Source organism: Aotus nancymaae, unplaced genomic scaffold, assembly GCF_030222135.1.
Source record: "Aotus nancymaae isolate 86718 unplaced genomic scaffold, 86718_ANA_hifiasm-v0.15.2.pri h1tg000039l, whole genome shotgun sequence".
Lineage (NCBI taxonomy): Eukaryota > Metazoa > Chordata > Mammalia > Primates > Aotidae > Aotus > Aotus nancymaae.
In genome coordinates this window covers 13,873,942-13,887,754 of record NW_026988453.1, presented here as the reverse complement: position 1 = coordinate 13,887,754, position 13,813 = coordinate 13,873,942, and the positions used below count along the sequence as shown (strand labels likewise).

Sequence of the window (13,813 nt, the reverse complement as noted above, 5' to 3'; positions counted from 1 at the left end):
ATACATCTATTCAGGTGACAACTGGACTTACATGTCTTCTCTCCCAATTAGGTTTTTGGCATTTAAAGGTATAATGCTTTATATGTAAGATACCAATAATCTAAATGTTACATGCGTGAAAAACATGTAATCCCCCTTCGTATAAAATTAAGGGCCGGGCATGGTAGCTCACACCTGTAATTCCAGCACTTTGGGAGGCTGAGGTAGGAGGGTTGCTTGAGGCCAGGTGTTCGAGACCAGCCTGGGCAATATTGTGAGAAAATGTCACGAATAAAAAAATAAATAAGGGAAAAAAAATAAGGAAGGGCCACTGAGAGTAGAATTACCACTTTTTAGTGTAATAATGTTTCATAATAGTAATCATCATTGAGCAAGGGCCTCCTGAGGACCCTTAACCTTCCAGAATGCCTCGGAAGCAACCTGGAACTGAGCTGTGAATGGCGGTTGTGCATCACTGCCTGGCGTCTGACCTGCGGCCTGGTTCTCTAGGATCACGGGCAAGAGAGCTCGTCTCACTATATTGATTTGGTGTAACTGTTGTTTTAAGCTCAAGATTAAATAAATTTTCTGGCAGCCATCCTAAAAAGGCACCTGTACTCTTTGCCCATGACCCTTGGTTCATTGTGAATGAAAACCAAAGCTGGAGCAGGATGCCCACATAGGCTTGTTGAGTTAGAGTCAGCCCATCTCCTGGGAGGATGGTTGGTTCTGACACACTTCATGTCACTCCTGGCATGGAGGAGGCGGGACCTTCAACTTCATTGTTAGGAGGCTTTCTATGAGCTTAGAAGAGCTGGTGTCTGCTTTTCGTCCAGCTCCCTTTGTTCAGATTGACGCCCTTCCCTGGTTCTTTCCTAGACAACTCTTTGATCCTTGTTTACAACTCTCTTTAGGTGGATTTATATCCTCAGTCCTTCCCTTATCTCTAGATCCATGCATTTCTCTCTTACTTTTTTGCCTCCCATAGTAAGTCAGATAACCCTGAATAAGATTATTTGGAAGAAAGGGTTGTGGTGCATCCATACAATGGGATAGTATTCATCAACTAGAAGGAAAAAACTACTGATACACGCAACAACTTGGATGATTTTGGTGAGTGAAAAAAAGACAATCTCACACGGTCACCTACTGTGTTATTCCATTTCTGTAACATTCTTTTTTTTTTTCTGAGACAGAGTCTCACTTTGTCACCTGGGCTGGAGTGCAGTGGCACCATCTTGGCTTACACAACTTCCACCTCCTGAGTTCAAGTGATCTCCTGCCTCAGCCTCCCAAGTAGCTGGGATTATAGGCGCGTGCACCATGCTTGGCTGAATTGTTTCTTTTTTTTTTTGTACTTTTAGTAGACACAGGGCTTTGCCATATGGACCAGGCTGGTCTCAAACTCCTGGCCTCAAGTGACCTGCCCACCGTGGCCTCCCAAAGTGCTGGGATTACAGGCATGAGTCACTGTGCCTGGCTGTTGTAACATTCTTAAAATGACATAATTATAATAAAGGAGAAAACGCTGTGATTGCTGGGGGCAGCGTGACCATAAAGGGAGGCACGAGGAGACCTCTGTGGTGGTGGAAGAATTCTTTATTTTGAATATAGTGCTGGTTACACGAGTCTACACATGTGATAAAATGACACAGAACTGTACGTCTACTTTATAGCAATGTCAATCTGTTCTTAATATTGTGCTGTAGTCATGTAAGATGTAATTAATGGGGGAAACTGGGTGAAGGATACACAGAATTTTTCTGTACCATTTTGGCAACTTCTTGTGAATTTTTTTTTTTTTTTTTGAGACAGAGTCTTGCTCTGTCACCCAGGCTGGAGTGCAGTCTTGGCTCTCTGCAACCTCTGCCTCCTGGGTTCAAGCGATTCTCCTGCCACAGCCTCCCAAAGAGCTGGGACTATGGGTACCTGCCACCATGCCCAGCTAATTTATATATATATATATATATATATATATATATTTATATTTAGTAGAGATGGGGTTTCACCTTGTTGGCCAGGCTGGTCTTGAACTACTGATTTCTGCCCACCTCAGCCTCCCAAAGCTTCTTGTGAATTTCTAATTATTTCAAAGTAAAATGTTTGCTTTTTGTATTTAAAAAGAGAAATGAACTATTATTAAACAATACATGCAATAACACGGACGAATCCCAAAGTAATTATGCTGAATGAAATAAACCAGTCAAAAGAGACTACAAAAGAAAAAATAAGTAAATTGAGTTACATCAAAGCTAGAAACTTTTGTGCTGTAAATGATACCACCAAAAAAAGTGAAAAGACAGCCCATGTGATGTGAGAAAGTATTTGAAAATCATTTATCTGAGAAGGAAATTATATCCAGATTATATAAAAGATTCTTACAACTCAACAATAAAAAATTCAATTGAAAAATGGGCAAAGACTTGATTTCTCCAAAGAAGATATATAAATGACCAATAAGAACATGAAAAGAAGCTTAACATCATTAGCTGCTATGGAAATATAAATCAAAACCACAATGAGATGGCAAGTCATACTCACTAGAAAGGTGATAATCGAGAAAGACACAATAACAGATGTTAAGGAGGATACGGAGACACCGGAACTCTCAGATACTGCTGGCAGGCATGCCAGGTGGTGTAGTTACTTTGGAAATCAATTCTGCAATTTCTCCAGCACATTAAACATAGTAACCATAGGACCCAGCAATTTCATTCCTAGGTGTATATCCAAAAGAACTGAAAATGCGTTCACATAAAAACTTGCACATGAATGTTTATAATAGCCAAAAAGCAGAAACAACCCAAATGCCATGAACCGATGAATGGATAAATGAACTGTGGTGTATCCAGACAATAGCGTAGCATTCAAATTAAAACGAATGACGTAGTGATACATGCCACAACAGGGATGAACTGGATAAATGAACTGTGGTGTATCCATTCAAATTAAAACGAATGACGTAGTGATACACGCCACAACACGGATGAGCTGGATAAATGAACTGTGGTGTATCCATTCAAATTAAAACGAATGACGTAGTGATACACGCCACAACACGGATGAACTGGAAAACATGTTAAGTGGAAGAAGCTAGTCACGGAAGGCCGCATATTGTATGATTTTAACTTACATGCAAATCTATAGAGATGGAAAGTAGGTTAGCAGTTGCCTGGGGCAAGGACTTGGGGGAAGATGGAGAGTAGCCGGTAGTGGGTGTGGGATTTCTTTGGGGAGGAATATATTCTAAATTTACATTGTGGTGATGGTAGCACAATGAAAAACCACTGCATTTTGCACTTTAAATGGATGCATTTTATGGCGTATGAATTATATCTTAAGATTTTAACAAGAGTACATACTGTATGATTCCATCTATATAAAAATCTAGAAAATGAAGGCTGATCTATGGTGACAGAAGGGAAATCAGTGGTTGTTTGGGGATGGTAGGTGGAAAACAGGTAGGGGTGGAGGGAGGGATTACAAAGAGGCGTGACAAAACTTTTGGGGGTGATGATATGTTCACTATTTTGATTGTGGTGATGGTTTTATCGGTGTATATATGTCAAAACATAGCAAATTATATACTTGAAGCATGTGTAGTTTGTTATATATCAATAACTCATCTTTTTAAAAGCCAGAGCAAAACTGTGTGAAATTTGGCAAATATTTATTAAGTACCGGTATAGTGTTAGATCCTGTGGATACAATGGCAAGGAAAAGATGGGTTCGGCCTTTAAGCAACTCACTCTGTCAGGGAACAGGCAAAGAAAGAAGCACGTGATTGCAAAATGGTGTAATCTGAGTTCTACAGAAATGACTGTGAAATGGTGTAATGCGAGTTCTATAGGAATACGCCTGGTAAATCATGGTCACACTCATGGTGGCAGACGGCGTTTAGGGAGGTTTCCTGGAAGCAGTGGCTCCTGAGCTCAGCATTGAGCAGTGGAAGTTAGAGAAGCTGGGGTTTTGTGATAACATAATGGTCCTTGTCCTAATGCGAATGTAGGGGAGCAGTAGTAGCACACAGTACATCGTCGTTATGTCCCAAAGGGGGCTTGATTTGGTTCTTCCCATATTAAAGCTCTGTTTTCTCCCCAGGAGCCACATCACAGTGAAGCAGATTGTTGTACTAACAATAAGTGCAAAACAAGGATATAACATCCTTCCCTGCCCTCTGCAGACTTGCTATTATTTAATTATTTGTGATTATTATTTATTCGAGGTCTGTCCTTCCTGCTCTGTTTTTCGCTCTGTGAGGACCAGGTCTGAGTGTTTGTTCACCATCCTTGGCAGGTAGCATAGTGCTTGGCACATAGCAGAGCTTGATAAAGATCACTGACCGATGGGTTTGGATTTTGACTGGTATGGAGCACATAGGCATGCATTTGACTAGGGACCTCAGGCATGGCTCCAACTTTTCATGACAGGAAGTATAAAATGAAGCAGTGCAACTCCCCCGTGACCCACTGCCTGGCCTCCTCTGCTATCTGTGTCTTAGCACTGGCCCTGGCCATGCCAGCTCCCGTCCACCCTAGCCCTGTCTCCCACACGTTTCTCCCAGCAGCTTGGTGTTAGGAGGCTCTTTCTCTGCATCCATGCCCCAGAGGCTCCAGGTGTGAGGGTCTCCTGAGAATAGCCAGGGCCATCTGCACTGGGGAGGGCAGCTCTGGCCATTGGCCTACTCTGAGCAAGCTGAGCATTCTGGAACCCTGGCTCAGGGACCACTCACGTGTTATTTCTTCTCCTGCTCCTCCTCCTCCCCTCTAGCCCTTCTCTATGCCACCATCTTCGGGAATGTGACGACCATTTTCCAACAGATGTATGCCAACACCAACAGATACCATGAGATGCTCAACAGCGTTCGGGACTTCCTGAAGCTCTACCAGGTGCCAAAAGGACTGAGTGAGCGAGTCATGGATTATATCGTGTCCACCTGGTCCATGTCCAGAGGCATTGACACAGAGAAGGTAAGGAGGGTGAGGAGCTCGGGAAAACCATCTGTTTCTTGGTTTCCCTGGGTTGGGGGGTAGATGCTTGCCTAGGGCAGTGGCTCCCAAACCTGGCTGTTGAGAATTCGCTTGAGCACTTTGGGATTCCAGGTCCTACCTCCAGAGGTTTTGATTGCTTCTGGACCAGCCTTACTCCAAGACCAACAATCAAAAACCATTATTTAAGAAATTAGAGGCCGGGCGCGGTGGCTCACGCCTGTAATCCCTGCACTTGGGAGGCTGAGGCAGGTGGATCATGAGGTCAAGAGATCGAGACCATCCTGGCCAACACAGCGAAAGCCCGTCTCCACTAAAATACAAAAATCAGCTGGGCATGGTGGCGCGCACCTGTAGTCCCAGATACTCGGGAGGCTGAGGCAGGAGAATCGCTTGAACCCGGGAGGCAGAGGTTGCGGGGAGCCAAGATCACGCCACTGCACTCCAGCCTGGTGCCTGGCAGCAGAGCAAGACTCTGTTTCCAAAAAACAAAAAAAAAAGGAACTAGAAAGGCAGGGTGTATTTCCTGGGGAAGAGAGGAGCTGGAAGTCTCACTGTCCGGAGTAGTGTTTCCCAAGCTTGGATGATGACGTGAATCAGGGCCATGACTGCAGAAGGGAGATCAGCGTTGCCAGTTTGTTTACCCCAGACTTGAAGATAACACAGCCCTGTTACTGATCTTGGTTTTATTCAAACTTTTGATATTTTGTTCATCATAGATTTTTTGCATTAACCTTGCTTTTAAAAAAATAAACTATGATTTATCTTGATTACTGGTTTTTTTGGCATACCCTTAAATTGTGTGCCCAAGGCTATTGCCTCACTCAGCTCACCCTCGTCTTGACCCTGATAAGAATCCCGAGATGTCAGGCCCAACGCAGCAGCTCACGCCTGTAACCCCAGCACTTTGGGAGGCTGAGACAGGTGGATCACTTGAGGTCAGGAGTTTGAGACCAGCCTGGCCAAAATGGCGAAGCCCTGTCTCTACTAAAAATACAAAAAATTAGCCCAGCATGGTGGCATGTGCCTGTTCCAACTGATCAGGAGGCTGAGGTAGGAGAACCGCTTGAACCCGGAGACAGAGGCTACAGTGAACCAAAATAGCGCCCTGCAGTCCAGCCTGGGTGACAGAGTGAGACCCTGTCTCAGGGAATCCCATGATATCATCATTAAAAACAATCTCAGCCTCCATCCCAGATCTGTGGAATGAGAACTTGAGGGAGGTGAAGGAGCATTTTAACAAGCACCCTTAAAAACAATCCCGGCCATCACCAGATGTGTGGAATGAGAACTCAGGGAAGCGAGGGAGCATCTTTAACAAGTGCCCGGGCAACCCTGCTCATCAGACAAGTCCAGGAAACAGTAATCAAGAGTTTGTGCCTCAGTCATCAATTGACTTGACCAGAGCCTCAATTTGCATCTCTCGAATGATTTGTTTTCCCACCTGTAAAATGGAGAGGGTGATAAATTCCTATTGTTCTCTAAGAGTTGTGTTATTCTAGATGCATTTCAGTAGAGTGATGAGAATTTCGTGGTACTGGAAATAACAGAGAAACCGTACAGTGGACTTCCTGTTATTCACTTAGGGATTTTCTGTGCGTATTTTCTATAAGCAAAGATTTAATCTCAGATCCATTGGGATTGAATATTCCTTCTCTGCTTCTCAGTCTTCATCAATTCCTTGTCCTCTCCAGTCTGTAAGTACTCATTTCCTTCGACTGTTACAGTGAGGAAAACAGAAAGATAACACGATTGCAAAAATACCTGATGACACATTGCAAACCAAATCCAGCTATTTATGTTCCTGCCTTCCTTAGAATTTCAGTTGAGAGTTGACCGTTTAAAAGGAAAAATTGAGCTGAATTTAGTCCTCAACTTGAAAGGAACATTGTTCTGGTTTTGCCGTTTGCCATAACAACCACAGCACCACTACTACAACCTCAGCCACCATTTCTTGAACGTGCATTAAGCGCTTCTACGTGCCTGGGCCTGCACTAGCGTCTCGTTTGGGCCCCACGGCAGCCCTGTTTCCCTGTTGAAGGGGGTAAGAACGAGAGGCCCGGTTCATTTAGTAACTGCCCCGGTCACAGAGTGAAGAATGACAAAACCAGGATTTTAACACCATTTTGTCTGACTTCAAAGCTTGTGCTTTTCCTACTATTACGTAGAAAGACTTTAAAGCGTGTACTGGAGAGAAGGATGAGTCCAAAGAGTGATTCTGCTTTCTTAGATGGGCAGGGCATCGGCTGGAGCTGAACTTAACCACTGGCTTTGCCAACCACCTGCCCCAACTATGCCTGTTGCTTCTGATGTGTCCTCTCAACAATGCCTGTAGGTTCTGTGGGTTCCTGGCAGCTGATGGAGCAGAAAGGAACTTTGATCTCTCTGCCCTAGGGCTCCTTTTCCCAGGCACCAGGATGCCTTTGTAAGTCTGGTTGTCTGGAAAGAAGCCCTTCCCCACCCTCACTGTAGGGCCGGCTGGGCGACTGCCCATGGGAGACAGCACCGTCAGCATGTGCCCTCTCCTCCCCTCCCTGCAGATCTGCCCTCACTTTCCTGGAGGGCTTTGGGATTTGCCCCAGGTCCTGGTCCAGATGGAGGAGGGAATAGCCGTGGACTCAGCTGTGGCAACTCACTCCGGAGCCCAGTCTGGCCTGGGCTGGCTGCTCCTCTGGGCAGCAGCTTGTGGCAGGCAGCTGTAGGGGAGAGAACCAGTCCTGTCGTCCTGTGCCTCTCCCCATCTGCCCCTCCCCTCCCATCTAGGTCAGAATGGTCAGTGATAACCAGGGAGCCAGGGCACGGCAGTGGCAGTGCTGGGATACCCCAGTTTTACCAGCTATTAGCTGGTGACTTTGAGCACATCACTTGCCTTTCTCCAAGCGTGTTTATGTGTCTGTAGCACATGGAAACGTGTCTTTAAGACTATGTGACCTCCAAAGCCCTTTTGGCTATGATCTTCTGGACTTCAAAGCCTCTCTGAAATTGCTGCTGCTGCTGTGATGACAGTGTCAAAAATGAGATCTCACAGGCAACGAACACTTGTAGGTGTCAGGCATTATGCCTGGACGTTCCACAGAACAGCTCATGGAATCCTCAGAAGAATTCTATATGCAGTTTCCAAAAAATGAAGACATGGGGAGAGGAGCTAGGTATTGCTTCACATTCACGCATCTAGTGAGCGCTGAGGCTGGAACTTGAACCTGGTTCTACCTGATCCTAATGCCTCTTCTCTTACCCAGGACTCCTGTCCTGCTAGCTTGAAGGAGATTCCACAGTGGCATCTTCCTTTGGCCTTTGAGACCTTCAAGGAAGAGCAAGGATGGTCTCTTCTCAGAACCGAGCAGTAGGAAAGGTGGCCCAGGGGTACTGTGACCTCCCCACTCCACCCAGAGAGGGGAGTTCCAGACGCCCCACCCACCTCAGTGTGGAGCCAATAGACGGGAAGAATGAGGGGATGACTGAGGGCTGTGCCAGCCTGCAGGTTCACTCACCTGCTCACACTATACTCTCTTTTGGCTCTGAGAACAGTGCCCATGAATAAAACTTTTCTCCATGCCAAGGCCTCGTTCGCTGGCAGCCTATTCCAGGAGAAGAGTAAAGTCTAGCCCGGGGGAACCAAATATTTAAAGGTAACTCACCTGGAGAATAAATCTTTGTTCCAAACTACCGGGCACAGTTTTGACATGACATGTGAATGCTCCCCATTACCGAGTGATCTGCTTGGAGAGCAGGGGACCTAAATGGAAGCTGCATTTCTGCAGGAGTCTTTGTTGTTGTTGTTGATGTGAGATGCAGTCTCACTCTGTTGCCCAGGCTGGAGTGCAGTGGCACGATCTCGGCTCACTGCAACCACTGCCTCCTAGGTTCAAGCCATTCTCCAGCTTCAGCCTTCTGAGTAGCCCAGGATTATAGGCATGGTGATTTTTGTATTTTTAGTAGAGACGGGGTTTCACCATGTTGGTCAGGCTGGTCTTGAACTCCTGACTTTGTGATCTGCCTGCCTCGGCCTCCCATAGTGCTGGGATTACAGGCATGAGCCCACCGCACCTGGCCAGGAGTCTTGTTTTTAATGAGCCTAACAGAGGTAAATCCTTAGTAAGTGCTCTGCCGAAGCATTGGCACTCTGAATTTTCCTCTCTGCCTTGGGTTCTTCTGCGTCTGTATTCCCAGCGGGCATGCTCACTGGCTGGGCATCCTGCAAGCCCAGATCAAGAATGCAGAGGCACACAGAGCAAGGGCATCTGTGCTCACTGAATGCCCTGCCTCGGCCAGGCTTCGTCCCAGGCTGTGTGCTGGTAGATACAACTTCATTGAATTCTCACAAGTCAGTGTTAACAGTCTGCATTTTACAGGAGAAACAAAAGTGCCACCTGGAGGGGAAGGAGCTGGGACTTCAAGTCTTTGCCCTCTTTCCACTGCTGTAGAGCACAGGGGCCCAGCGCGGGTGGGGGTGTAAGTGAAGCCTTCAGGGGCGAGGTGAGATTTGAGCTGGACTTCGAAGGAGGCTGAAAGTCCTCCACCAGATTTAGTGGCAAATGGCCTGTGCTAAGGCAGAGAAGCAGGGGTGGGAAAGTGTCCAGAACCTCAAGAAAAATGTCATCACTGAGCATGTTTGATTTTGTGCCCCTGGCTTTGCTCATAAGCTAGGATGGGAGAATGGATTATTTTAGAGATACTTCTGGTGTCTCTGGAGAAGTCTGACTGAAGGTGTACATACTTAATGCTTGCTGTGCAAGGGGCCGTGCAATGGTTTATTGCAAACATTTAGCCAGAGAAATACTTTTCCCTCGAGAAAAACCCGTGAACTTTTAATTTTTTCAGAAGATGAGACCGGCAGGGCCTCCTCCAGTCTCCAGTTCGCTCGAACTCCGAGATGCTGCCGAGATGTCGATAATAAAATTACAAGCCTGTTTTTTGGGGCGGCTGCCTAGTATAGGAATTGGTTGGGATCTAAACTAGGCTCTAATGTCAAGCTCCCTAGTTTGAAACCCCCGCTGTGCCATTTCCTGCCTGTGCAATTTTTGGCAAGTTATTTATCTTCCCTGTGCCTCAGTTTTCTCATCTGTAAAATGATATAGTAATAGCACTTACACGGTTTATGGGAGGATTACGTTAGCCAATGCACGTAGCAGTCTGAGTAAAATCGCAACCCCGTCACTTGGCCCAGCCTTCTTTCCTTTGCTTGTTTTAAGTACTTACTGCTACGTTTTATTTTGCTTATCATTTGTCTCCTCCCGTTAGATGGTAACTTATACCAGGGCAGGGATATTTGTCTTTTCTGTTTTTTTTAACTGCTTCATCCTCAGAGCCTAGGATGCTGCCTAGCGTACCGTGATGTGTTTGTTAAGTATCAAACGAATGAATGATTCTAAAGTACTTAGCAATGCCTGCCACTCAGTAAGTGCTTAGTACATGCTGCTTTATATCTGTCTTTAAGTAACACCCTGTATTCAGTCCATCAGCAGATCATGTCAGTTCTACATTAAAAATATCTTCTAAATTTAAGTGCTTCTCACTGGCTCTCCTGCCGTCATCCCAGTCAAAGTTTCCCTCTCCTCTGTCACCTGGACAGCTGCAGGAGGGACCTAACTGGGTTCCTTGACTCGACACTTGCCACCCTGTCTAGCATCACTCTAGTTTCAGTGATCTTCAGATGTAAGTCAGGTCACAACACTCCCCTGCTCAAAAATCCTCCAGTATTTCCCGCTCATACTCGGAGTGAAACCCAAGGCTTATCGCAGCCTAAACGTCTCTTGTGCTCAGTGTTGTCTCTGATCCTCGTCTCCTGCCCCTTTGCCCTCACTCCGTTTGGCTGCTGCTCCGGCCCTCTTAGGGCCTTTGTGTTTGCCGTCCTGCTGGAATGTTCTTCTGTCACATCGCTCACTCTGGCACTTACACAGGAGTCAGCTTAAATGTCACCTTTCCAGAGAAGCCTCCTCCGACCACTGTTCTGCAGGGGTCCCGCTTACTCCCAGTGCTGACTCTCAGGCCCCCGTCCTGAACATTCAGCACGGATTGTTTTTTAGATACCACCTCTCTCATCTATAAGAATATAAGGTCCACGAGGGCGGTGACTTTGGCTGGGGGAGTGCAGTCTGCTGCGGTAGGTGTTGTTCCTCCCCCTGGAGTGCTGAAGGATGTGGACTGAAGGCCACAGTGAGGACCCTCATACTGCTTTTGTTTTTTCTGTGCCCGACTAGGTCCTGCAGATCTGCCCCAAGGACATGAGAGCCGACATCTGCGTGCACCTGAACCGTAAGGTGTTCAAGGAGCACCCAGCCTTCCGGCTGGCCAGTGATGGTTGCCTCCGGGCACTGGCCATGGAGTTCCAGACGGTGCACTGCGCCCCAGGAGACCTCATCTACCATGCAGGGGAGAGCGTTGACAGCCTCTGCTTCGTGGTCTCTGGCTCCCTGGAGGTGATCCAAGATGATGAAGTGGTGGCCATCCTAGGTAGGTGTTGGCTTTGATGGATGGGCAGAGGTAACCGGGCTTGCTTTAGCTACTGGGCAGCTCAATGCCACTGCCACGTTCAGCCAGAGATTGCTCCACAGGGCAGGGCCAATTGCTAATATTCACTTATCATCCAACAAACAGACAGTGAAAGCCTGTTTTGTGCCAATTGCTGTCTGATGTCCATGGAGTATTTCAGTAACAAAAATGGGTTTTGTCCTCAAGGGGCTCCCAGTCTAGTGTAGAAGATGAACAAATAAGCAGACATTTGCAGTTCAATGGGAGGCACATCTAAGCCGGTGTTCAAGTGGGAAGGCTTCCTGTGCCTAAGCTAAAACTTCAAAATTGAGAATGAGTTAGCATGGAGAAGAGAAGGGATGAAATATCCTAAAATGCGGGGATAGCAGGTGTCAAATCCTTGCAGAGGAAGAAATTCATGACCCACCTGCGGAACTACAAATTATTTCAGTGTGGCTGGAGCCACAGAACAAGAAGGGACATTGGTGAGAGATCAGACTGGGGAGGGAGCGAGGCACTAGGCAGATCGTGGCAGCCTCTGGAAGCCACTTAGGGGACTTGGATTCTATTTGGGGGAGCCAGTGAAGAGCTGAAAGCAGGGGAGAGGCACGATGAGATTTGTACTTTAGAAAGGTGACGGTAGTTGCAGCTTGGGGAGTGGATCGGAGGGGGAAGGCTGGGGTGAGGAGGCCAGCTGGGAGGCATGTTATCTAGAGGCAAGTTGATGGTGGCCTGAACTAATATTGTGGCAAGCAGATGGAGAGAAGCAGATGGAGTTGAGATATTTAAGAAGTAGAATGACTAGAACTCGATGACAGATTTGCTGTGGCGGGGAAGGAGGAGTCAACGAGGACCATAGGTTTCTCACATGGATAACAGGGAAGCTGGCACACCATCCACAGTCGTAGGGAGTGTGGGAGGAGGAGCAGGGACGTGGGAGAATGTGCTGGAATTTGGGACATTGAGCATCAGTGGCTTTTAAGAAATGTGTCTGGTTTTCTGAGCTAGCTGGAGAACAGCTCTTTACTGGGGTCATGTGTCTAAAGGGGCAAGCCACCATCATACTAATAGCTGTCACTTATGGTCATCTACTCTGTGCCAAGCATTTGACACACACACTCATTTCAACCTTACAGTAACCCTATGAAATGGTTTTATTATCCCCATTTTGTAGATGAGACAGTTAAAGTTCAAAGAGGTTAAGGAAATTTCCTCATGGCTGGTGAGGTCCATGGAGCCAGCATTCTGAAGTCCCTCTGACTCCAAAACCTCTGCTTCAGTCCATTTTGTAATACTGCAGTTCTGATGGTCATTAATGTAGTGTGCTGACCCATTCAGTTGCCAGATACTGGTAGACATTGTAGACATGTGTTTTATCTTTTACAAATGATTTATTAGAAAACTGAGGCTGAAGTTAAAATTGAGATTCAAACTACTAGAGATACAGAGAGTATTGAAAGAAAGAAGAAGAAAGAAAGAAAAGAAAAGGGAAAGAAAGGAAGGAAAGAAAGAAAAGAAAAGAAAGAAAGAGAGAAAAGAAAGGCCCCGGCTTTGTTCCTGCTTGACTTTGGAGTACATGACATGTAGCTTCCTTCTTGTTTTCCGGCCCGAAGCCGACGGGCTCTCTTGATTACATTTTGCTTAGGTTAACCCAAGGGTGACGTATATTCCTTCAGCATGCACTGACAGAGGGTCAAAGGGAGAGTGGGACAGAAATTGGGTGGGGAGCTTGGGTGCAGTGGCTCATGCCTGTAATCCCAGCACTTAGGGAGGCTGAGACGGGTGAAGCTCTTAAGTCCAGGAGCTTGAGACCAGCCAGGCAACGTGACAAAACCCTGTGTCCACAAAAGTGCAAAAATTAGATGGGCATGGTGGTATAGGCTTGCGATCCCCACTACTCAGGAGGCTGAGGTGGGGGGATCAGTTGAGCCAGAGGCGGAGGTTGCAGTGAGACGTGGTCACATCACTGCACTCTAGCCTGAGGCCAAGTGACAGAAGGAGACCATGTCTCAAAAAACAAAACAAAAAAACCCAAACAAAATAAAACAAAAAAACGGGCAAAAGGAAATTGGGTAGGGAATGGAGGCTGAACGCGTTTGCCAGAGTATCCGTGGTATCCTCTGACCTCTGCGGACCAGAGTTACCCTGTTCCTTGCCCCCTTAACACAGAGAAGGGAGATTTGACTGTATATAAATAGGACACACGAAGGTAAAAAGCATTGCATTAGTATACCTGATATGAAAGGGCATTTTTCTCTACCTGTAATAGTCATCGGTTTCCTTGGTAAAGATGACTTTCTTCTGATAATAGCCATGTTTTTAGGTTTGCCCGGCTGAGATGAGGACCTATTAACTAGTGAGCAATCCTTTAAATT

At 46.4% G+C, this 13,813-nt stretch overlaps 1 protein-coding gene across 4 annotated transcripts in view; it reads left to right on the top strand.

Moving 5' to 3' along the window:
• KCNH1 (potassium voltage-gated channel subfamily H member 1) overlaps window positions 1-13,813 on the top strand; it is a 377,979-nt gene that overhangs the window by 243,150 nt on the left and 121,016 nt on the right. For all 4 annotated transcript variants that reach the window (XM_064360341.1, XM_064360340.1, XM_064360343.1 and 1 more), the window contains 2 exons: window positions 4,750-4,949; window positions 11,168-11,420. In XM_064360341.1, the coding sequence (XP_064216411.1) occupies window positions 4,750-4,949; window positions 11,168-11,420 (453 nt within the window). The remainder of the gene's footprint in view (window positions 1-4,749; window positions 4,950-11,167; window positions 11,421-13,813) is intronic.